Consider the following 22,201-nt stretch of genomic DNA (forward strand, 5'->3'; position numbering starts at 1 on the left):
TGGCCCCAGCATCACACCAGTTGGTTGAGTTTCAGGGCTGGTTTCAGCTGTCTCTGGAGGGCTGTGGGCACATCCCAGCCATCCAGGCTGCTCTGGCAGGACACATGGGCTGGGCTCCCCACCTTCTTCCCTCCTTAGTTCATCTTCCCCTTCTCCATATCACTGAGCAGAGGGGGCTGATTGCTGACCCCCACTAAACCATGCACCCAAAACCAGCATCCCATTGCTCTTCCCTCCTGGCTGGGCCATTGTATGAAGGTGAAACACCTGAGTCAGGAGGAGAAAAAGCTCCCTGGGGGCATGGCTTTGCTCCTGGCTGCGAGGGCAGGAGAGCTGGTTTTGCAGGTGAGATGGTTTGCTGGTGCTTCCCCCTGACCCATCCATGTGTCACCCATTCCCAGACAAGCCCTGTGGGCTCAGTGGCTTCAGGCTTCTCCGGGCATCTCCAGAGGTGACCCGGACTCCAGCTGGCTTTGGCTTTACACCTTCTCCTGACCAACAGGAGAAGAGCCTGTTGGTCACCATTCTCTTCCCACCAGAGCCAGCCCAGTCTTTGTCAGGCAATTTGGTCCTCAAAGGCTCCACCACCCCAAATCTCCATGGGCTCATGCCTCTCATTTAAAGGCTGTTGCAGCCCTAACAGACCACACACCAGTTTGAATCCGAATGCAGGTTTTATTTTTTAATTAATCTTTCTCCATTTGAAGCTATTTTTTTTTAAGTTATACAAATGGCACTTACAAAAAAATAATAATAATAAAAAAAAAAATGGACAAACCCAAAACTTTAAATTTTCAGAGTGAGATGTTTTCAGAGAGTCACGACACCCGATAAGAGGAAACAGGAGAGATGTTGACCTAGTGTCACACGGGAGAAGCCGGAGCGGGAATTACATGGTTTGAACTGCAACAGGGACAGGGAGGAGGCAACATGGGGTGGGGGTGAAGGCCAGCGAAAGTGTGTGTCGAGTCACAGGGTCACGCAGGGCTTCATCAAGACACTTGGTCCTTTAAGGGGCAGCGTGGTGCCCAGGGGGGCACGTGGTGCCAGGGGGGCACGGGCAGCCCCTGGATGTGAGTGCAGAGCCGAGGTAGAGTCCCAGCCGGGATCCCCTGCGCCGGCAAGGGATCCCAGCCCGGAGTTGTCCCCCTGGCAGGGGACAGTCGCTCGCTCTCCCAGCTGAGTTTAGCACCAAGCTCCTACGGAGGGAGTCCCTCCTCATGGCTTTAAGGCTGATGAGCCCCTGCCTGGCCTCTGGCAGAGGGACCGGCCCTGGTTTGGCACGGCAGCGATGCCGCGAGCACCCTTGGCGTGGGCTGGGACCAGCGCTCCCCCCCCACAGGGGGCCCACGCAGGAAAAGGCTCCTTGGTGTGTTTGCAGGGAGCAAATACCAGCCCTGGGAAGGCCCCAAAGGATAAAGTGCCTTTCAACACCCTAAAGAACACGCAGCATCACCCGTTACAGACAGCGTTAAACTCTAATGCAGACCTAGTACAGACAACAGCTGGTCACACAGTGCCATGGAGAGCATATATAAATAGAGACTAACAAAAATACTGTTTTGGTCTTTTTTTCTTTTTTTTCTTTTCCAGTAGGGTTGTGATTCATGAGAGCCCAGCCCAGGTGCCCCGGGGGTGGCGGGACCAGGAGCTGCCCCCTCGGGGGAGCCCGCGGGAGCAGGCGCTTCCTAATTCAGCATTAGGTGTTCAGTGATTCGCTTCACTGTTCCAGTATTTTACGAGAGAGGAAGAAAAAAAACAACAAAGGTACTGAGCAAGTATCACTGTGCAAAGTTTGCTAAGGAACTTTTCTATTCTGTAAACCAAAATCTGCACTTTATGATTCCAGCCACCGCCCCGGGGAGGTCACGTGGGCCAGCCAGGCTCCTGCTGGGACCGAGGCCCCGTGGGAGGTGGGCTGGATGAAGCCCCCACCCCAGCACGGGCTGGCTCTGTGTCCCCCCATGCCCCCCCATCCAGGCACAGCAGCAGGACCAGCCTCAGGGCAGGCACCTGCCAGGCTGGACCCACCATCAGGGTCTGGGGTGCTCCTCCAGAGCCAGAAGCATGAGGAGGGGCAGAGGGACACGAGGAGCGCAGGGCTCTATGAGATGAAAGGCTGAGGCTTTCCAGACGGGATCACCCTAAAGAATCATTTCCAGGTGTATGGGGAGGGGAGGGGGCAGCTTGCTGGCCCTTCTGCAGGGATGTGTGCCAGCACACACCAGCCCCATCCCCAGGGATGCTGTGATATGTAAGGTCACCTCTTACGGCTCAGCTGGGGATGGACCTGCCCTGAAAGCCAGGAGGGAAGAGAAGCTGCCAGAGGAGCCGGGAGGAGCTGGCTGAGCCCAGCACCGTCACTGTGCCCCTGGTTGGAGCAGGGCAGGATGGGAGGATGCTCCAGGGGACACTGGCAGCACAGACTGAGGCAGTGCCAGTGCTGATATGGCAGAAGTGAGCTCAGAGGTGATCTTATTCCCTTTTTTCAATCAAGGAGAGGATAATCAACTACCTAAGGTGATGCTCGGGGCTGGGAGGGGGATACAGTGGTTTCCAAGCCCAGCAAACCTGGAGGGAAACAGGGATGGGGGATAGAGACAGACCCTTCTACAAAGCTATAGGCAGGCTGCCCCACCACTTTTCCAGTTCTTACAGGGATTTACGGAGATCCACCTCCCACATAACGCACCAACTCTACGGCAGGAGGGAAGGAGAAGCCAGTCTGAAAATCCTGTTACAGAGAGGAGAAACAGAACCCAAAGGAAAAGAGGACGGAGGAAGGGAAAGAGAAGTTGGCAACGGGAGGTACCCTAAAGTGCATTAATATTCCCAGAGGGTGGAGGCGTCGATGGTGTCGGCCGATGCCTTGAGGACCCCGGCGTGGTCCCCCTTCAGGTATTTGCCATTGATTTTGATGGCAACTTTGTTATAGTCGCAGAACTCAAAAAAGAAGTCCACGGGGGTGTCGCTGCTGCTGGTGACGGACGACTCGTTCCCCACCATCCAGTACTTCCCAGTGGTATCTGCGGGAGAGGGGACAAGGTGGCTTTGTGAGCCACCACGGGGACCCCGATGCCCGTCACCCCCAGCCCACAGCCACCCCCGGGGACTCACCCTTGATGTTGTAGGCGCCGTCGTTGAACTCCAGCTGGAAGACGTCGTAGGAGGAGCGGTTGGAGTCGAGGGTGCCGGTCACCTTCCGGCAGCCGATGAAGCCGTGCTCGCCCCGCAGGACGATGATGGGCCTGTTGATCAGCTTCATCACGAAATGCTCCGTCTCACCTGCGCCGAGGGCAGAGGGGCTGTGAGAGCAGCCGGGGGGCACAGAGCAGACCCCGTGGCTGACAGGCAGCAGTGAGGAGGAGGGGCACAACCCCCACCTGCTTCTCACCCCTCCCATGTCCCCCCGTCTCACTTCTCTCACTAAGAAAACTTATTGCCTGCATCCCTGAGCATAACTTGGAAGGAGGGCCTGGCTCAGGGAGGGGACGTTTTTCATCCCCTGCCGCCCCAGTGCAGGGTGGGGTCCCCAAGGGGGTGCCTTACCCGCTGTCTCCATGGAGGCTGCCAGCTGCCCGTTCTTCTTTGCCGTCACGTACTTGCCGTTGGCAGCTTTCAGGGTGATGCGCTTGTCGCACCACTCGATGTCGAAGTAGCAGCTCGCGTTCCTGGGGGGCAGAGAGGGCACTCAGCAGGATGTGATGGATGGGGGCCCTGCCAGTGCCACCCCGCTGGCTTGGAAAGGGCCACGGCTGGATCAGGAGACCCTGCTTCGATCTGTTTTTGCAGGATGAACCATGTTGTGGTGGCCATCCTGCTGGGAAGCCCTTGCCCCGCAGGCAGGAGGCAGGCAGGCAGCCAAATGTGCTTTTGGGGTTTCCGCCTGGCTGTCAGGGTTGAACTGCAGGGAAAAGCATTTCGACAGCCCCGGCCGGCCGGGAAGGATTACGTGACCCCAGGGACTTGCCGAGCGTCGTGGGAGGCAAACCCCAGCCCATCCCTGGCTTTCTGGGGAATGCACTCCCTGCCTTCGCTGGGAAGCGTTTTGGGGCGAGCACCCAGGCTGGAAAATCCCCCTTGGATTCCCTTGGGAGATGCAGAGGGTTCCCTGAAGCCCAGGCATGGCCCTGCTGGGGACAGGGGACTCACTTTGTGGAGGCAGTGGACTGGATGCCCCCATTGGAGGTGAGGGTCCAGTACTTCCCAGTGTAGGTCCGGAAGGCGCATTTCTTGGTGTCCTTGTTGATCTCCAGCTGGTAGGTCTCCTGGTCACCCTCCTCATCCTGGTTGGCCGAGAGGTCCATCCCTATGGAGCAGAGACAGATGGAGGTGGGGGTCCCAGGGAGCGGGGGGATGACAACCCACCTCCAGCAGGTCTGGGTGCAGGGCCAGGAAACCCAACTGAGAGGGGCTCCTGCTCCCTTGTTGAGCTTCAGTGACTCCCAGATCCCTCACACAGATCTCCCCTCTGGCATTTTGGGTTCAAATCCAGGTTTTCATTTGGCTGCTTGGTGTTACGGCCATAAACAAGAGCTGGGCTGAGCTGAGGCAGCCGTGAGCTTCCACTCCTGACTCTCCAGCTCCGTTATGATGAAGCAAAGACCAGTGTAAATATTTCATATGGAAAAGGACTGCAGTTTTTCCCAAAGATGACAGCCAGGTTACTCAAACCATTAGTAGAGGCCACTGCAGCACCCATGAATCCCAGCTCTTGGCGTGTTTAAGGACTGTGGCACCATTTTTCATCCACAAATTGTCACAGCCCGCTGGGGTGGTGAGGTGTGCAGGGACAGGAGGCTTGGGAAAGCCCTGTGGCAGCCAAGCCTTTCCCTGACTCCCAAAAACCATCGGCACCAGCCTGTTCCCCAGCCAGGATGACCCATCCCTGCACCAGAGGGGCCAGAGGCAGCATTTCCATGGCAGAGGTGGATGCAGCCAGTCCTGGGGCTACCACCAGGCCATGTGCATGTCCGACATAGGCACTGAGCCCGAGGAAACCTGCTTAGTCAGGCCTAGTGGGGCCAAATCTACTCCAGAGCTCTCCAGCTTGGTGGATTTCTGCCTAAAACCACTTTGGGGATGTGAGTCACGAGCCGTAGCCCCGGGCCAAGCCAAGAGGCTGAGCTGCCATGCTGGGTTTCAGGGAGGGAGCCGGGATGCGGAGCTCAGCCCCACGGCTCCCTGCCTGCCTACAGCTGGGATGGGTGGAGATAGGTCCAGTACCACCAGTGGGACATGGACCTGTAACCTGTGAGAGGAGCCCAGGGATGGCACTTCAGTGGAACGAGGAGTTTTCCAGAGCAGAAGTCCCACCATCCACACCACCTGGGGAGGGACCATCTACCTCCACACACCAGCCGTGGAGTTGCCTTCCCACAGGTCCTGCAGACACAGCTCCCTGAGGCTCCCCACTGCCCATCTGCATCTCCAATCCGGCATCCCCAGCCAGGTGCCCAGGAGCAACCTCTGCTTTGCATCTCAGTCTCCCACCTTTCCCAAAGGGATCAGGCTTGTTCCCAGGGGCCACAATCTTATCTCCCACATCCAAACTGGCCTATGGTTGCCACCCTGTTCACAGCATCCCCTCTCCTGCCAGGCATCCTCCAGCACCTCCTGCAGCTCCTATCCCTGGAAGTGTTCACAGCCAGGCTGGATGGGGTTTGGAGCAACCCGGTCTAGTGGAAGGTGTCCCTGCCCATAGTAGGGGGTTGGAACTGGATGATCTCTCCTGATGGACACAGAGCCACCCTGGTGTTTTGCTCCCCAGGGTATTTGGGCAGCACAGGGGACATTGGGTGCTGCATGGCCACGAGCCCCAGCCCTACTGGCCACACCCTTGGCTCCCGTGGCCATCCCACACTCGCTGCCTCCCGGAGCTGCCGCGGGCTGAGCCGGCGGTTGTGGAAACATTTGGTTTTCATTTTGCATCCCGGCGTCAGGCAGCTCCAGCTCCAATCCAGAGCCATAAAACTGAGAGAGGGGCTCCGCTGGGGCTCATGGAGAGACTGGGCTGAGCAAAGGCACACTGGGGAATGCTGCCTCCATCACTCACCCCCTGAACTCCCCAAACCTGTGAGAGCTGTCCACGTGGTTTGAGGGGAAGGAGCGGATGGTGATGCTTCCCATCACTGCATGTTTCAGGGAAGAACTCATTGACCTGCAGGGATCATGTTGGGAAGAGCCAGGGGGATGCTTTGTGCCACAGAGAAGGATCAGATGGGCTGGAGACAGGATAGAGAGTGCCAGGAGTCTCCAAACACCATCCCCTCTTCCCAGAGACCTCCCCACCACAGAGCACAGCACACCCACCACCTTCCCCCACGCAAACACTCTTGTGCCATTTTCCACACTCGCTGTTGCATGGAGTTTTGGCTTTCCCTGTTTCCTGGATGGGCCTGGCAGCAGGAGGGTCTCCCACCACCCCCTCCCCAAAAGCAGTGTGGGGTTGGGTTACACCAGCTCAGCAGAAAGGAATGCAGCTACGGCTGGGGCAGGAGGAGGCTTCAAAGGGCTGGAACTGAGCTGGAGCGGGAGAGAGTTGGGGGTTCAAAGCCGGGCAGGATGGGGGAAACTGGAGGAAGCAGGGGCTGCGAGGAGGCAGATCTGACAGAGATGTCCCCGTGGTGGAGAACAGGCTGTCCCCCAGCCACGCCCCTGCTGTGGCAGCCCAGGGCTGTGCCAGGGAGCCGTGTCCACCCGCTCTCCCGCCGCGCCTGGCCCAGCCGCTCCCACTGCAATCATGGATTAATTAACGCTCCTGGTAAATTTACAGTCTGGAGCTGGCACAGCTCTGCATGACCTTGACGAAGCTGCTAATTACAGCTGGAGGCGGGAGGGGAGTGAGCACACGGCGGCTCTTTGGGAGGTACAACTGCACTCCCCAAAATTCCTGGTGTGGGATGTCCTCCGGCTCCGTCTGCAACACGGGTTTGCTACAGGGATCCTGGGGAGGATGCAGAGGTTGGAGGTGGGAGGGCTGAGGCAGGTGTTCTCCCCAGGGCTTCCTAATCCTGAGTCCCTGGGCTCAAGGTCCTTGGAGAGACAGGGAAGGGCAATGGGGTGAGCCAGCACTGGAGCAGGAAAGGGCTCCCCAAGTCCTCGGCTGCCGAGGTTTCCAGCTGCTGCCAATCCTGCGGTTTTGAAGGATTGGTGCTGGAGCCCTCGCTACTCTCCAGCCTAAGTGGATGTACACAGAGTTCAGAGCACACACATCCCTTCCTACAGCTCCCAGAGATGTGAGCTTCTCCATCTAAAGGAGCAGAGTTTGCTGTAGCTGTGTCGAGCCCCACACCACAGGGGGCTGTAGATCCAGTGTTGGGGCATTTATGGCACATAGAAAACTTTCCCCCTACACTCAACTCACACAGAAGGTCTCCTATGAGCCATCCTGGGATGCTAGTGAGACTCTGTGGGATGCACTCCATGGAGAGGAGCATCCTTGCCATCCTCCAACTCCCTTTTTAAAAAACCCATGGTTATGTCTGAAAAAAACCAAGCTCAGCTCCCTGCACAGGAGCACTGGCAGGATCACACAGAGCCCCCAGTCCCTCAGGACAGCAGGGCAGGATTTCAGGTCCTCGTGTCCCAGTAGTCTGGATTGGGATGCTGCACCCAGTGCTGCTGGCACAGGTCGGGTCTGGGCTCCCTGTGGGGCTCTGGCACCCTCCACCCCACACACGTGCTCCCAGACTCATCCTGCCCCATCCCTGCCCTTGGGCTGGGCTTACACTGCACCCCTTCAGAAACCCAAACAGGTTTTTGTCTAAAAGCAACAGCCTGGAGCTATGGCATTGGCAGCTCCTCTGCTGGGGGTGCAGCCCCCCAAGGGGGTCACGAGTGGGAGTGAAACACGAATTTCCTGAATAACCCCCCCCCCTTCCCTGTGGATTTCCTGTGGCTTTGTGGTATCCCCCAAGTGTCAACAGGCCACTTGGCATCTCCTGATGGAAATGTGCATCTATGCCTGCATGTCCCCCACCCTGGAGCCACATCTCCCTGCCTTTCGTGGAGATGAACTGGGGGGGCTAAATCCGGCCCACCCCATGCTGGGAGGGCTCCTGGCCCTGGAGCAGAGCTCCCCATCGCCAGCACTGCGTGCCCAGGCGTGCTCCCATCACCACTCTGCTCGTTCAACCCCCTCCCCAGACCCTATTTTCCTGCAATTCCTCACTCTCGAGCCAGCCCACCCTCTCCCCCATGCGGGTGGGGGGCAGGGGCACACCATGGCTGGGTGGGGGGCTGGCAGGGTCCCAGCAGGAGAACGCCAGCGCTCTGCCCCCGGGGACCCTCACGCCCACAAAGGGCCCTTTGTTGCCACAGCCGGGCTAGAAAGGAGCCATTGAGCAGGGAGGAGGCTGCTCGCTGCTGGCAGCACCCCGGCTCTGCTCCATTTGAGGGGCAATGGGGAGATGGGGGCTTTCAGGGATCACATCCTTCTGGGGCTAGAGGCAGGAGAAATGTGCCAGGGACACCCCCAGCACCAGTGCCAGAGCAAAGGCAGGGCTGGCACCCACCCCTTCCTCCCCCGGGATTGTTTGTGTTGCGGCCCCCAGTGCCCAGTGTGCAGGGGATGGTGACACCAGCCATCCCCAGGACAGGGAGGAGACTCCAAGCCAGGTGCTGACTTGGCACTGGTGGGACAACACTGTCCCAAAGCTAGATCCCAGCCAAGGGAGCCACAGAAGCCCCATGGCTCCATCCCTGCTCCTCCCATGAGGCGCGGGAAGGGGCGGGGGGGGGCACTGCCGTCCCCCCTCCCTCCCTGACTCCACGCAGGAACAAGAAGCCTTTTCCCACGAGGCTGTGCCGAGCTGCAGTCGTTCCCTTCCCACATCCCACCTCCCCCATCCCCGGTGGCCATGGGCGCATCTGCCAACAGCACGGCGCTTATCAGCTCGGCGGGGGAAAGGGCTGTCTGGAACCGCTTCCTCCGACGGCTGCTTTGGGGCTGCCTTCTTGGTAACCTTGGGACAAGGCACTTTCCCAACGGGAGGAGGGAGGGCGAGCCCCAGAAAGCGGCAGCTCCCAGCCCTTTGCTGCCATCGGGAAGGATAAACCGGGTGGAAACGTTTTCCCTGGCCAAAACGGACTCGAGCGAGGATGTGCAGCCCCAGCGCAGCCCTTCCCTCTGTATTTTGCTTGGAAAGGGGCCGGGCACAGCCCAGAGCCCCCTGTTGCTGGGGAGATTTGTGCACCCCCACCCCCCCGCCTTCCTGCTCCCCCCGTCCCTTCCAAACCACACAAAGCCAGCGGGTCGGCCAGCAGCATTCCCACCCGCTCCATGGGGTCCCCCACCACCACGGGGTCCCCCACCACCGCCTCCCCGTCCCTCACATCTCCCCCCACATCTGGTTTCCCCATCTCTGGTGACAAAGGGTTGGAGCCGCCCTTCCCCCACAGCGCTGCGGCAGCCTCCCGCCATCCTCCCGCCATCGCCATCCTCCTCCTCTTCCCCAAATCCCTGTGCCTGGGAAAACAATCCACACTGCCCGTCTTGGCAGATTTCATCACTTATTTTTAAGGGGCTGCTTTGCAGCGCGGGACTTGCCCTCGAACAGGAGAAAGGCAGGGAGCTCCTGCACAGAGCTGCCCAGGCACGGAACAGGGTTAAGCTGCAACCCTGAATTATTACATATACACAGAAGAAAAAAAAAATCCCCCGCTGTTCCTCCGGGCTTTGCTGCAGCGAGACATGCTCGCACCCATCCCGCGCCCGGCGTGCGCCGGCCTGACCTGGCGCGCTGGGGATGTGCCCCGGGGGTCCCACAGCCCTGCACCCCCCGGCAGCGCGGGGAGGGACCCCCGTCCCCCGGCACGGACCCCTGGGGGTGTGTGATGCTCGGTGGGCAGGTGGCCACGTGCCCGGGGAGCTTTGCCGTGTGGCACCACTCGAGGCGGGTGGCCCGGTGGCCTCTCGGGCGAGCGGAGGGGACGGGGACGGGCGGTGCAGCGGGAGCGGGGGGGAACGGCTGCCTTTGTGCGGGTGGATGCAGGATGCGGGAGTTTTGTCAAAGCCCTTTATGTAACGCTGCCATCCCAGCCCCCCACACCCGGGGGAAACTCCAGGCCCTTGCGGGGACCCGCAGCCCCACCGAGGACCTGCAGCCCCCCAGCTCGGCAGCGCACATGGCTCAGCGATGCTCGGGGAAGGGGGAGGTTGGCGGAGGCTTTGTTGGGCGAACAATGAGCTCCACAGGAAGGAAGGCGATGGATACAGCCCTGCCTCCTTCATGGCGAGGGAAGACCCCATCCACCCCTCCCAGCCCCCCTCCCTGTCCATCCCTGCGCCCCAAGGCAGGCCCCTCGCCATCCCTCCCCCCCAGGGCACCCTGCGGAGGAGATGCTGCAGGGATGGGGGTGCGGGAGGGATGGGGCCCCCAGGCAGGCGATGCTGGAGGGATGCAGGAGGGGGAAGGGAAGGGATATGGGAGGGGTGCGGGGGGATCATGATGGGGGACTGGGGAGGGACGGCGGGCAGCCATGCTGAGGGGTGCAGGGGGGTGCCCAGGGGAGGTGGGGGCTTCAGGGGAGGGGTGTGAGAAGGGGTCTGAGCGGGGGATGATCCTAAGGAGATGGCGGAGAGATGCAAAGGGGCATTCTGTGGGGTGGCTGCTGCAGGAAGGCAGGGGATGCTGGGGGACGCGGGGGGCTGCCAGGAGGGCAGTGCTGCGGGGGGGGCGCACTCCGAGGTGGCGATTCTGAGGTGATGCAGGGGAGGTGATGCCGGGGGGATGAAGGGGATGCTCGGGGCAGGAGATGCCCGACGGATGCCGATGTCTGAGGGATGCAGCGGGCTGCTGGGGGCGGGCGATGCCCGAGGAAGCCGATACCCGAAAGATGCAGGGGCGCACGGCGACACCCCAGGGACTCCGGGACGGCCGACGTGTCCCGTTCCCCCCACCCCCAGCGCCCGTCCGTCCCCTCGTACCTTGCCGGGTGGAGACATTCCTATCGTTGCCGGCTCGCAGCACGACCTGCGGGCAGCTCTGTTCGAGGGCGAAGAGCTCGTCCTTGCCCACCTTGGCGCTCTTGCCCGCCTTGAGGGTGCCGCTGGGCCCCGAGGGGGCCAGGTAGCGGCCCTCCCCGTCGCGAAAGGCCACCTTCCCGCAGCGGAACTCCAGCGTGAAGGCGGTGCCGGGCTCGGCGGCGGGGACCAGGCGGCCGTCGCTGCGGAGCAGGCGGTGGTCGCAGCTCTGCAGGCTGTACCGCTGGTCCACGAACAGGAGGGTGATCAGAGCATCCACGCCCCAGGGCACGTCGCGGTCCACGGCCAACTCGTCGCGGCGGGGCCCCAGGTGCGCGTAGCGCTTGCGGGCCAGGCTGTAGAGGTTGGCCTGGGGGTGCATGGCCAGATGGACGCTCCACTTCTCGGCGGCCGAGACGGCGGGGGCGAAGCAGGAGAGGCGATCCTCGGTGCCGCCGAAGAAGCGGCGGTGGGGCTCGGACTGCAGCGACCACCGCCCGTCGCCGTGGGCCAGCACCAGGAACCGGCAGTCGGGGCCCGGCTCCTCGCTGTCGCAGCTCACCCGCCCGTCCTTGTCGGCCGCCAGGTACCGGCCCAGGTGGCTCTTGAGCAGGACGGCGCTGGAGTCCTCCCCGTCCTGCTCCAGCGTCCAGATCTGCTTCTTCTTCATGCTGGCGGCCGAGGCGTTCACCTTGAATCCGAACGCCTCCGCCGTCAGGTACCGATTGCTGCAGTTGATCAGCCCGAACTGGATCTGCACCGGCTCCGCCGTCCCGTTCGCCGTCATCCTGCCCCGCCGCCGACCGACCGACACGGACCGACCGACCGACACCGAGAGCTGCCGCTGCCGCGCCTGCCCCGACGCCGCCGCCTTTATAGCGCGGCCGCCACGGTACCGCCCCCCCCGAGCCCCCCCGCCCGCCCCCCGCATCGCTGCGGGGCCCCGCCGCAGGGCAGGACCCCGCCGTGAGCGGCGAGAGCCCCCTCGAATCGCAGGACATCATCCCCCGCTCCATCGCGGGACTCCACTGCATGGAGAGACCCTCCCCCGCATTGCAAAAGCCCCCTGAATTGCAGAAACTCCCCCCGGCCATTGCAAGACCCCCACTGCGTGGCAAGACCCCTCCCTGCAAGACCCCCACGCACAATGCAAGTCCCCTCTGCATGGCAAGAGTCCTTCTGGATTTCAGGACCACCCCCCCATTGAAGGATGCCCACTGCATAGCAAGACCCCTCCCTGCATTACAAAAGCCCCCATGAATTGCAGGATCCCCCCACATTGCAGGACCTTCACTGTGTAACAAGATCCCTCCATGCATTTCAGGAGCCTCCTCGAACTGCAGGACACCCCTTCCAACACAAGTCCCCACCGCATGGCAAGACCCCTCCAGGAACAGCGAGAGCCCCCTTGAGTTGCAAGACCTCCCCACTGCATAACAAGACCCGTCCTTGCATAGGAAGATCTCCCTTGAATTGCAGGACCTCCCCACATTGCAAGACCCCCTTATGCACCGCAGAATCCACCCTCCCCCATTACGAGACCACCCCTTGCACTGCAAGACACCACCTTGAACTGCAAGTATCCCTCTGATTGCCCAAACCCATCCTTCTCCAAGACACTGCTGGACCCCCTGCACCCCTCTGTCCCTCCTGGGCTGTTGGCCATGACACAGGGCTGTGGGACAGATGTGGAGAAGGGTGACAGATGCCGTGGCCTCCTGCCATCTCTGAGCCATCCCAGCACCCTGTGCCAGGCACCAGCGAGGCTGGAGCATCCAGGCCCTGTGGAACTGAATTCCCACACCAAATCCGTAAGAAAGACAGGGACACTCCTGCACAAGGGGGTACTTTGGGGCCATTTCTCAGGGGGTAGGTGGGCAGTGTTGGCATGCATGCAAGGACATGGCACATACAGCAGGACTGACCCCGAGATGGAAAGGGTCCATCCTGGAGAGAGCCACTTGTGCTGCCCAGGGGTGCTGCCCGCTGCTCCTTGGGGACAGGGACACTTCTCGTGACTACAATGTGGACACAAACACCAGTAAGTAGGAGCGGGGCTGCTGTGGCTGATTTGAAGCTGGCTCAAGCACAGCTCCACGCTTGCAGGGGGTCTGGCTGGGGGGAATGTGCAGAACCAGAAAATTGGAGAAAGAGGGATGATGGGAGGCACAGATGGGATGGTATTCAGCTGGATCAGGGAGCTGAACTGCCTGTCCCAGCTGAAGCAGGACAAGAGAAGAGCCGAGCGTGGGTGTGGGGGAGAGGGTGCAACAGTGTGTGCTCAGGGCTGGCACAAAGAATTCCCCCGGGCTCATCCAACCCAGGCAGGATGGCATCCTGTCCCCACCTCCCGAGGCCCTTCAGGCTCCACTGGTTCTGCACTGGCCGTACTGGTTACAGCCACTGCTCCACCCCCGGGCAGCACCACATCCACCCGCCCCTGCCTGGGGGTCCCTGGCACAACCGCTCCAGGGCAAACCTGCCAGGCTGGGATGGCATTTGTTTTCCTGGATGCCTCAGCCAGACCTGCTCTGTGCTCATCCTTGCTGCCCAGCCCTGCAAATCCAGACAGACCATTTCCAACTGGAGCCAACCACATAGACTCTTGTCTGGGTTAGAAATAGGTCCCCTCGCCAGCTCCACTGAGGCAGATCCATGTTTGTCCCACAAACCCTGTTTTCTGCTCTGGCTCAAAGCCCCCCTGCATCAGGACCTGGCCATGAGGCCGAGCAGCTGCCCAGGCCCACAGCTGCTGGGCTCTGCCTTCCACAGCCGCCGCAGGCAGATGGTGGCGAGGCCGGGAAAGAAACAGCTTTTCTGCTCAACAAAAAAAAGTAGCAATTATGCAGGGGGAAAAAAACCCCATCCTGTATTCACCCAGTGTGGCATGGGTGGGTGACACTGGTGGATGGTGGCACTGGTGGATGGTGGCACTGCCTGGCTCAGTAGATCCTCCCCCTCCAGAGCAAGCAGCCAGCCTGCACCCACCCTGCCTGCACCCACCCTGCCTGCACCCTCTGCTCTGGGGGAGGTAGGGGAGCCCCAAACACTGTCTGAGACCTCCCCACACGTCACTGTGGTAGCAAAGGGTGACCAGAGCCCCCCTGACTTGGGGGTGCAGCAGCCAAAGCCTGTCTCCCAAGTGCATCCGTGCGTGCCAGTGTGCTGGAGCTGTAGGAAAGGCACTGGGTTTCCCTCTATATATTGCATTTCCTGTCGTCTTTGCAAGCTGCCGTGACTAAACGCTTCTGAGGTCATCCCCCACAGCCTTCCCACTGCTGCTCCTGCAGGAGACCCAATCCCTGGCACACGGCATCCATGACAAGGGCTTTCCGGAGCGTGGCCGTGTCCCCTTGGAGGGGTGCGTGACTCATCCGCTGGGACTTCAAACAGATCACAGCTCCAAAAGGGAAAAGCCAAGAGAAAAGGAGCCCCGGTCATGGAGTGAACCCTGTCTTGCCTGCTGCGGGCACAGAAACGCCCTCAGATTTTCATGCTTGCCTGGACACTTTTTGTGGCAGCCCAACTTCATTTGCAGGCAGTCCCGGGGTTTTCAGTCAAGCTCATGGAATTGGGATGGAAGGCAGAGCTGGGCACTGCAGGGAGGGTGGAATGCAGGGCACGCTGTGTCAGGGGGTGCCCAAAGCCAGTGCCACTGGGTCACCCCTCAGAGCACGGCTCTCCTCTGGCTTCAAGGCACATCTCAGCCACCAGCCTGGCCTGAGCCCTCCTTGTCCATGGAGCAATTTTGGGGGCTCACTGCGAGGGGGCTGCTGGCAGGTTTTCACCCCCAGCCACCTGCTTCCCCCAGGACCCCCACATGCTGCAAATCCCATCTCGGTGTCCATGGCACATGAGGACAGATGTCGCAGGGGTGTCCATGTCCCCCATGGTGTCTGTGAGATGGCCAAAACTGGCCTGGGAACACCCCCCCCCCAAGTGCAGATACCCCCTCACCCCACAGAGGGGCTCGGCAGAGATTGGGGGTGCATTGCTCATGGTCAACATCTCTCCAGCTACCCCCCGTCCCTGCATGGGACAGGGCATGGTGACAACAGGAGCCCTTGTGCAGGATGAGGTCACCTTGTGCAGCCATCCAGCTGTCCTACAGTGGGATAAAGGGCTTTGCCAAAACAGCCTAGCGACTGGGGACCACTGGATCAGGGCTGGGAACAAGCCCTGGGTACAGACCCAACACCCCAGCTGGAGGCTGCATCTCCCCAGGTCCTTGATGTGTCCCTTGCTGCTGCTGGGGGCCATGGGGACACCCTGGGGTGCCTGGCTGCCCTGGCCTCACTGCCATATGCCACAGGCAGCTCAGCAGAGGTTCTCCGAGGGCTCTCCCGACAGTTGGCAGGCGCCCCGGCCTCATTAAAATTGTATTAGGCTGTATTTAAAAAGAAGCAGCAGCACCAGGGAAAACAAAGAGCGGCCCTAAGAGAGGGGCTCAGAGAGTCAGATCTCGCTCCGGGGGTGTTTTCCTGTGGGATGCTGCCCCAAGGGGGTTTGCTGAGCCCCATGGCCCAGGAAGCGAGGGAGAGTGGTGGAGTATCATCGGGGCTCAGCCATGTTCCCATGTCTCATGGCCATCAGGAGTGGACGTGGCACTTGCTCAGCTCTATTAGCTGGATTTATCCCGTTAACCTGCTTTAATTGCATCCAAAGCACAGGGATGGCAACGCTTGAAGCGCCTTGTTTCAAGCAGTTTGGGGGTTGGGCACAGGTAAATGAAGGAAGGAAGTGGATGAGAGCACACATACGGTCCGTGTTGGGACTTTGTCCCTCTTTTCCTGCCCCAGCTCGTTTTCTGGTGTTTTCTAAGCGTGGTTTTTACATTATCAGAAGCTAAAGCGAAAACCTGCCCCTTCCTCTGTCTCCCCCAAGGACCCTGCGGAGGTGGGACAGAGGCCGGAGCCTGGTTCATCCAGCAGAAGAAGGAATTTTATTAGGAAAGCTTAAAAGACCTTTTGTGTAGCAATGATTAACCTCTGCAGCAGGGACAATGCTCTTTGTCCTGGACCCAGCGCCCTGCCTGGTCCCCTGGGGGCTCTCCTGGGACACGAGGCTCCTGTAACCCCATGGAAGTGTCCAGGAGCAGGACACAAGAGACACAGGGCATTTTGCAGGACAAAATATCAGGCAGCAGGGGATGTTTTCCAGCCTTTCAAAAGAAGATTAAAAAACAAACAAACAAACCAGGAAAAAGATTGAAATCGGGACATGTCCATCCTTTGCCGCCTGTTTTGCGAGCGGAGGGTGTGAGGGCCCTGGGGACTTTTGCAGTCAGGAAGACTCCAGTGCCAGCCCCATCACATGTCCCCGCTTTTAACTCCCCGCCGCAGCGCGGAGTCAGCACCGAGGAGTTTGCAGGGAAGCAAAAAGTGTGTTATCAGCATCTGCCCACGCAGCTCCAAAATAACCCGGCCCAGGCAGCGCCGGGTGGAGCAGGTGACTCAGCGTGCGACAGCAGCTCCTTTCTGCTCCGATTTCCTCGCTCGGTCATGCCCAGATCCAGGTTTCCCGCTGCAGTCCGTGCACTGTGTCCGATGATACTCCTGCTCATGGCCTCATCCACGGCTGCCACAGGGTTTGGTGGGCACAGGAAGGAAGGGCAGGGAGGATTCAGGCATTCACTGCCTGAATCGCCAGAGCACGGCTGCTCTCTCCGGACCCACAGCATCCCAAAGCTGATCCGAGAGTGGCTGGGATGGTGATCCCCATCGCCGGTGTGACACCGCTGTGACCCAACACAACCCAGTGGCTCCATCCTCACCTTGGGATAGAGCACAGTGCATCCCAAAGAGAACACAGGAGGGATGGAGAAGCCTTGGAGCAGCTGGAAATGAGTCAGAGGGCAGCAGTGGAGAGGTCAGGAACAGAGGACAAGCACAATGAGATGAAGCCACCGAGGATGGGGGATAAGGAGGTGACAGCTCACGTTTTTGTGTTTGCCATCTCCCCATTTTCTTGCTGCAGTATTTGGAGTGGACATGGACACCCTTTGCAGGATGCTGTTGCAGGGAACTGGTGCCAAGACCCCCCGTCCCCTCAGGGGCTGCACCCATGGGTGCACAATTCCCCTCTGGTGGGGTGAGGGAGCTCAGGCTCAGCCTGGAGAGAAACCAAGGCCAAGCCCCAGCAGGACCAAGGGGTTCCCCAGACAGGAGGGGGGAATCTCTTCAAGGATGAGGTAGCGGTAATAGGAGCTGTAATAGGAGCCAGCTGGGATGCCCCAGGGGATCCCATAAAGGGCTGAGAGGGGAAGGGGGCCTTTCACAGCCTGTGGCTTGCAGAGGAGGTGAGGGGGGGTATTTGATTTCTCGGTGGAGGTATTGGGGCATCCTAGCACAGGATGCAGGGCAGCAGCAGAGCATTCACCCTCACCTGCAGGGGGGACGTGGCATTTTGGCCCAGGGAATGGGGTGGAAGCCATGGTTTTGAGGCTGGGGGAGGGGTGTCAAACTTCCCTGCCCAGCCCTGGCCCCACCAGCTGTGCCTTCCTGGGCCTGGAGGTCCCCTTCCAGATGGATAACTCCATTGTCCATGGTGAAAAGAGGCCATTAGTCAGGATTAGGAATGGGGCCTTTGGGGATTAGCCCAGCGCCTTCCACCAGCCTTCCCCACTTCTCTCGGGTGCTGGACAGGCCTATCTCTACCTCCCTGGGGCACTGTAACCCCACCTTTTTTTTTTTTTTTTTTGGATGCAGAAGGGAATGGAACTCTGGTTGAACCATAGGGCTGAGAAATGTGGGAGATGGTGGAAAGAGGTGAACTGGGTCCCCTAGTGACTCAATATCCCTTCAGTGTCTGAGTTTCCTGTGTATCCTTGTAGGGAGGCTGGAGGGAGTTTTCACATGGGGAAACTGAGGCACAGGGAGTCCAGCTGTTTTCACCATTTGGCATCTGGAAAACCGCAACTGGGATTAAAGTTGAGTCTGTTCTTCCTGTGGCATCTGCAAGGAGGGGCGGCTGGGGTGGGGGGAACACCCAAAACCTGGAGCCCCTAGTTGAGCTGAGTGTGACTGGCCATGTGCTCTGCAAAGAGGGGCCAGATCTGACCTCTGGCTCAGCAGACCCAGGGCCTGCTGGTGTGAAACCAGTGGCAATGAGAGCTGGGGGGCTTTCAACTACCCTGCCCCCTGTCCCAGAGTTCCCTTTGCTCCCCATTGCTGGTAGACCAGCTTTGTCCAAGGGCAAATGGCTGCAGGGAGGGATGGGGGGCTCTGTCCCGGCTGGCTGTGGGAGGCCCCCCGGGAAGGCAGGAATGTGGGCGGGGGGGCTGCCCTGAAACCCAAAACCTCGGCACAGGGGCCCGGTCTGGGCATCCGGCCGGCGGCTGCGGGCAGGAGGCCCTGGGCTGCAGGCGGCCAGGGATGGGGATGGGGGGTGGGGGAGATGGCCTTTGCAGCCCCCTCTTTAGCAAAGGTGCTGGTAGCCCCCTCCCCAGCCCCTCCTGCTGTCTCCCAGATGGAATTCAGTCCAGCCATTCCCTGCTGGAAATGAGGGTGAAGGAGAACAAACCCCAGTGATGTGGGGTTGGGGTCTGGGGGAACTGAGCACCCCCAGATCTTGGCATGCACCCCAAAACAGGGCTGGAGATGGCTTCCTGGGGAGGGCACTGTGGCCCCTGTGCAGAGCCACCTTGAGGGTCCCTGGAGGGGACAGGAGTGGCCATCACTCTGCAGGATGAAGTGAAGGACTTTGGTGGGGGCTGGGGAGCAGGAAGAACATGCTGTCTTGGGGGGCTGGAGCTGGATGGGGCCCTTAGTCAGTGGGCAATCCACTGGGGCCTTTGATTTCTTGTGCCATGTGTGTGCTGGCGTGAGCAATCCGTGTGCAATGTGCACCTTGGTGCGTGCCATCCCGTGTGCAGGGTGCACTTTGTGTGCACTCCCACGCCCAGTGTGCAATGTGCATGTTGGCGTGTGCACTCCCCATGCACGCAATTCCTTGTGTGACATGCATGTTGCTGTCTGCACTTCCACATGCAGTGTGCTCCCTGGTACATGTGATCCCATGTGCAGTGTGTGTGATCCCCTATGAATTGTGCATGTGTGCAATCCCACGTGCCATGTGCATGTTGCTGTGTGCAATCCCACGTGTTGTTCGTGCAATTCCTTGTGCAACATGCATGTTGCTGTGTGTAGTTCCATGTGCAGCATGTGCAATTCCTTGTGCCCCACGCATGTTGGTGTGTGCAATCCCGTGTGTAGTGTGCACATTGGTACATGATTCCATGTGTGCTGGGATCACACCAGAGTGCGTGTGTGCGGTCTGCACCTCGGTGCACGTGATCCCACGTGCCGTGTGTGCATCTCGGTGTGCACGGCCTCGTGTGCAGCGTGTGTGATCCCATGTGAAGCACGTGCATCTCAGCAGGTGTGATCCCACATGCAGTGCGTGTCTGGGTGTGCGCATTCCTGCGTGCAGCAGGCGTGATCCCATGTCCAGTGTGTGTCTCCACACACAGCAGGTGTATCTCAGCCTGCTCGGCCTTATGTGCCACCAGCGTGATCCCACGTGCAGAGTGTGCATCTGGACATGCGTGATCCTGCATGCAGAGTGCGTGACCCCGTGTGCATCTGGGTGTGCACGATCCCCCACGTGTCACCCTGTGTGCAACGTGTAACATGCGTGTTCTCACGTGCAGCGTGCACGGTCCTGCATGCAGCATGTGTGCATGATCCCACGTGCAGAGTGTTTTGGCATGCATGATCCTGTGGGCAGCGTGCATGATCCCATGTGCAGGATGCATCTTGGCATGTACATGATCCCACGTGTAGCGTGCACCTTAGTGTGCATGATCCCACGTGCACTGTGCATCTTGGCATGCACGATCCCATGTGCAGCATGCAGGATCCCACGTGGAGAGTGTGTTTTGGTGTGCACGATCCCATGTGCAGTGTGCGTGATCCCATGTGCACTGTGCCTCTTGGCATGCATGATCCCATGTGCAGGGTGTGTTTTGGTGTGCATGATCCCATGTGCACTGTGCCTCTTGGTGTGCACGATCCCATATGCAGAGTGTGTTTTGGTGTGCGTGATCCCACGTGCACTGTGCATCTTGGCATGTACGATCCTGTGTGCAGCAGGCATGATCCCACGTGCAAAGTGCATCTTGGCATGTGTGATCCCCTGTGCGCTGTGCCTCTCGGTGTGCACGATCCCACATGCAGGGTGCGCGGTCCCGGTGCGCGCATCCCCCCCGCGCACATCCCGCCCGGCCGCGCGCAGAGCGCATCCCAAAAGCGCATCCCAAGAGCGCCACCCAGCAGCGCACCCGCGCTCTGCAGCGGGACGGGCGGGCGGCTCCCGGGAATCCTCCCCGGCACCGGCAACATGGAGCCGAACAAAGCGCCGGGGGAGCGGCGGTGGGGGATTCTGCCTGCTCCGGCCCCACGGGAACGTTGCTGGTCCCCTCCTGGGATGCCGCGTCTCTCCGGGAGCAGGTCGCTTCCTCCTGAGCATCGCTTGTGAACACAAGGCAGAGCTCTGTGCCGCCGCGGGTGCTGCAGGGTTTGAGCTCGGGGCGGGAGTGGGCATCACAGCACAGGGGGCTGGGTGCCCCGGTGCCACCAGTCCCTGCCAGTGAAGCCACGGGCTCAGTGCCGCTCACAGCAGACTCCAACTTGTCCGCTCGGGCTGGTTCATCTTGCGCTGTGATTTCACAAAGCAGTGGTGTAATCGCTCACTCTGTCACAGCCTGATCCACAGCCTGGTACCCAGTGCAGGGACAAGAGAGGCTGTGGGTCCCCCAGACCCCCACCCCACTTGATGCTCTCAGCATCATCCCCACTGCTGCTCCCTGTGGCTTGGGGGGCACCTGGCCCCTGCACAGACCTCATCACCTTTCACCAAAGCATGTGGGGAAACTGCACCAGGAAAGTACAAAGTATCCCAAAGCAGCCCCGGCCATCCCTCAGGGCTCCCTTGACCCCTGGGACACTGCACACCTCATGGCCCTGCATGTGCCTTTGGTGCTGCGAGATGTCACCAATGCTGTGACGTCACCAGAACATTTCCAGTCTTTTATTGCTGGGGTGAATCATTTACTGGGGCAGCCAGGCTGTCTGCAAAACACTCATGATAGCTGATGCCAGCTGAGCATGACCTCCCCAGGAGTATTTTGAGGTGTTTGCCCCATCATGCAGTGGGGATTCCACCACCCTGATTCCCTTCCTTGGCTGAGGGAAGGCTCCAAACCCCACAGCACTGCTGTGTCCCCATGGTGAGGTGAGAGGGATGTGTGGGTGATACAGCCACCCAGACCAACACCCAGGCTGTCTCCTGGGGCAATAGGAGAAAATGCCACTTCCTCACACCTGGGGCATCTACTCCCCGTTAGCTACTCCCGGGTGAATATGACACACGTGGACAATCCTGCAGGGATGAGGTGAGCCGTGGTAGCACAGGGTGCTGGTCACTTCTCTCAGGCTTGTTGAAGTACCCCAGAGCAGAGCAGGTGATTTCCTCCGTGGGGAAATTGAGGCAGAGCTGGAGGAGGTGGCATGCAGGGGACTCAGATGCCCCATGTCCCCCTCTGGGCCAGATCTGGGGCCACCCTTGGAGCCATCCTGCCACCAGGATGGGGTCAGCATCCAGTCCCTGTGCTCCGGAGGGGCCAGAGGTCCCTTACATTAATGATGTGGTCCATGACACCTGTCCTGCGGGCAGTGAACAGGTGTCACCCACCAAACTCCAGGTGCTTCAAGGTGCTCCCAGGTACGTTCACACTTCCGTGTCTGTGGACGAAAATCTTGGCACAAAGTGATATTTTGGCACCTGACGAACAACGGTGCCACTGCGCCAGGTGCCAAACTTTCTGCTTTCCCCAGGACGTGCGTTTCCCCCTTGGATCTTTTGTGGGACCATGGCAGCATGTCCCCAAGTCCAGTGTGTCTGGCAGCAGCCCTTGGCTGTGCCCAGAGCTTTCCACATGGTGTTGGCCGAGGCAGAGCCGCTCCGCCCTGTCCCCCCCGCGCAGAGGGGAGCGCGGGGAGGAAATTGCTGCTGACGGAGCTGCGAGCGCTGCCGGACTGGGGATGACTAAGTTTGGCAGTGCTACCTGCTGGCTGTTTTTCCTTTTATGGAGGATTTGAGCGAGCCGCTGGAGCAATTCCCCGAGAGAACCCAAAGGGATCCACCCTGACCTTGGGGATGGGCACTGCCGGGTTGGGGAAAGGGTGGCTGGGGAGCAGGGTGGGTGGTGAGATGTTGGGGCGGCGCGCGGCTGGT

General features: G+C 60.1%; 1 protein-coding gene across 1 annotated transcript; it reads right to left on the reverse strand.

The window, feature by feature from the left end:
• Positions 1-1,584: 1,584 nt before the first annotated feature.
• FSCN1 (fascin actin-bundling protein 1) lies at positions 1,585-11,799 on the reverse strand. Its single transcript, XM_027683742.1, has 5 exons — positions 10,931-11,799; positions 4,153-4,309; positions 3,550-3,671; positions 3,118-3,285; positions 1,585-3,026 (listed from the first exon to the last, which is right to left on the reverse strand). The coding sequence occupies exons 1-5, from the start codon at positions 11,751-11,753 to the stop codon at positions 2,824-2,826; spliced, it is 1,473 nt and encodes a 490-aa protein (XP_027539543.1). The 5' UTR covers positions 11,754-11,799; the 3' UTR covers positions 1,585-2,823.
• Between the last annotated feature and the right edge of the window lie 10,402 nt (positions 11,800-22,201).

This window comes from Neopelma chrysocephalum, unplaced genomic scaffold (genome assembly GCF_003984885.1).
Source record: "Neopelma chrysocephalum unplaced genomic scaffold, ASM398488v2 Primary Assembly neopelma1_65, whole genome shotgun sequence".
Classification (NCBI taxonomy): Eukaryota; Metazoa; Chordata; class Aves; order Passeriformes; family Pipridae; genus Neopelma; species Neopelma chrysocephalum.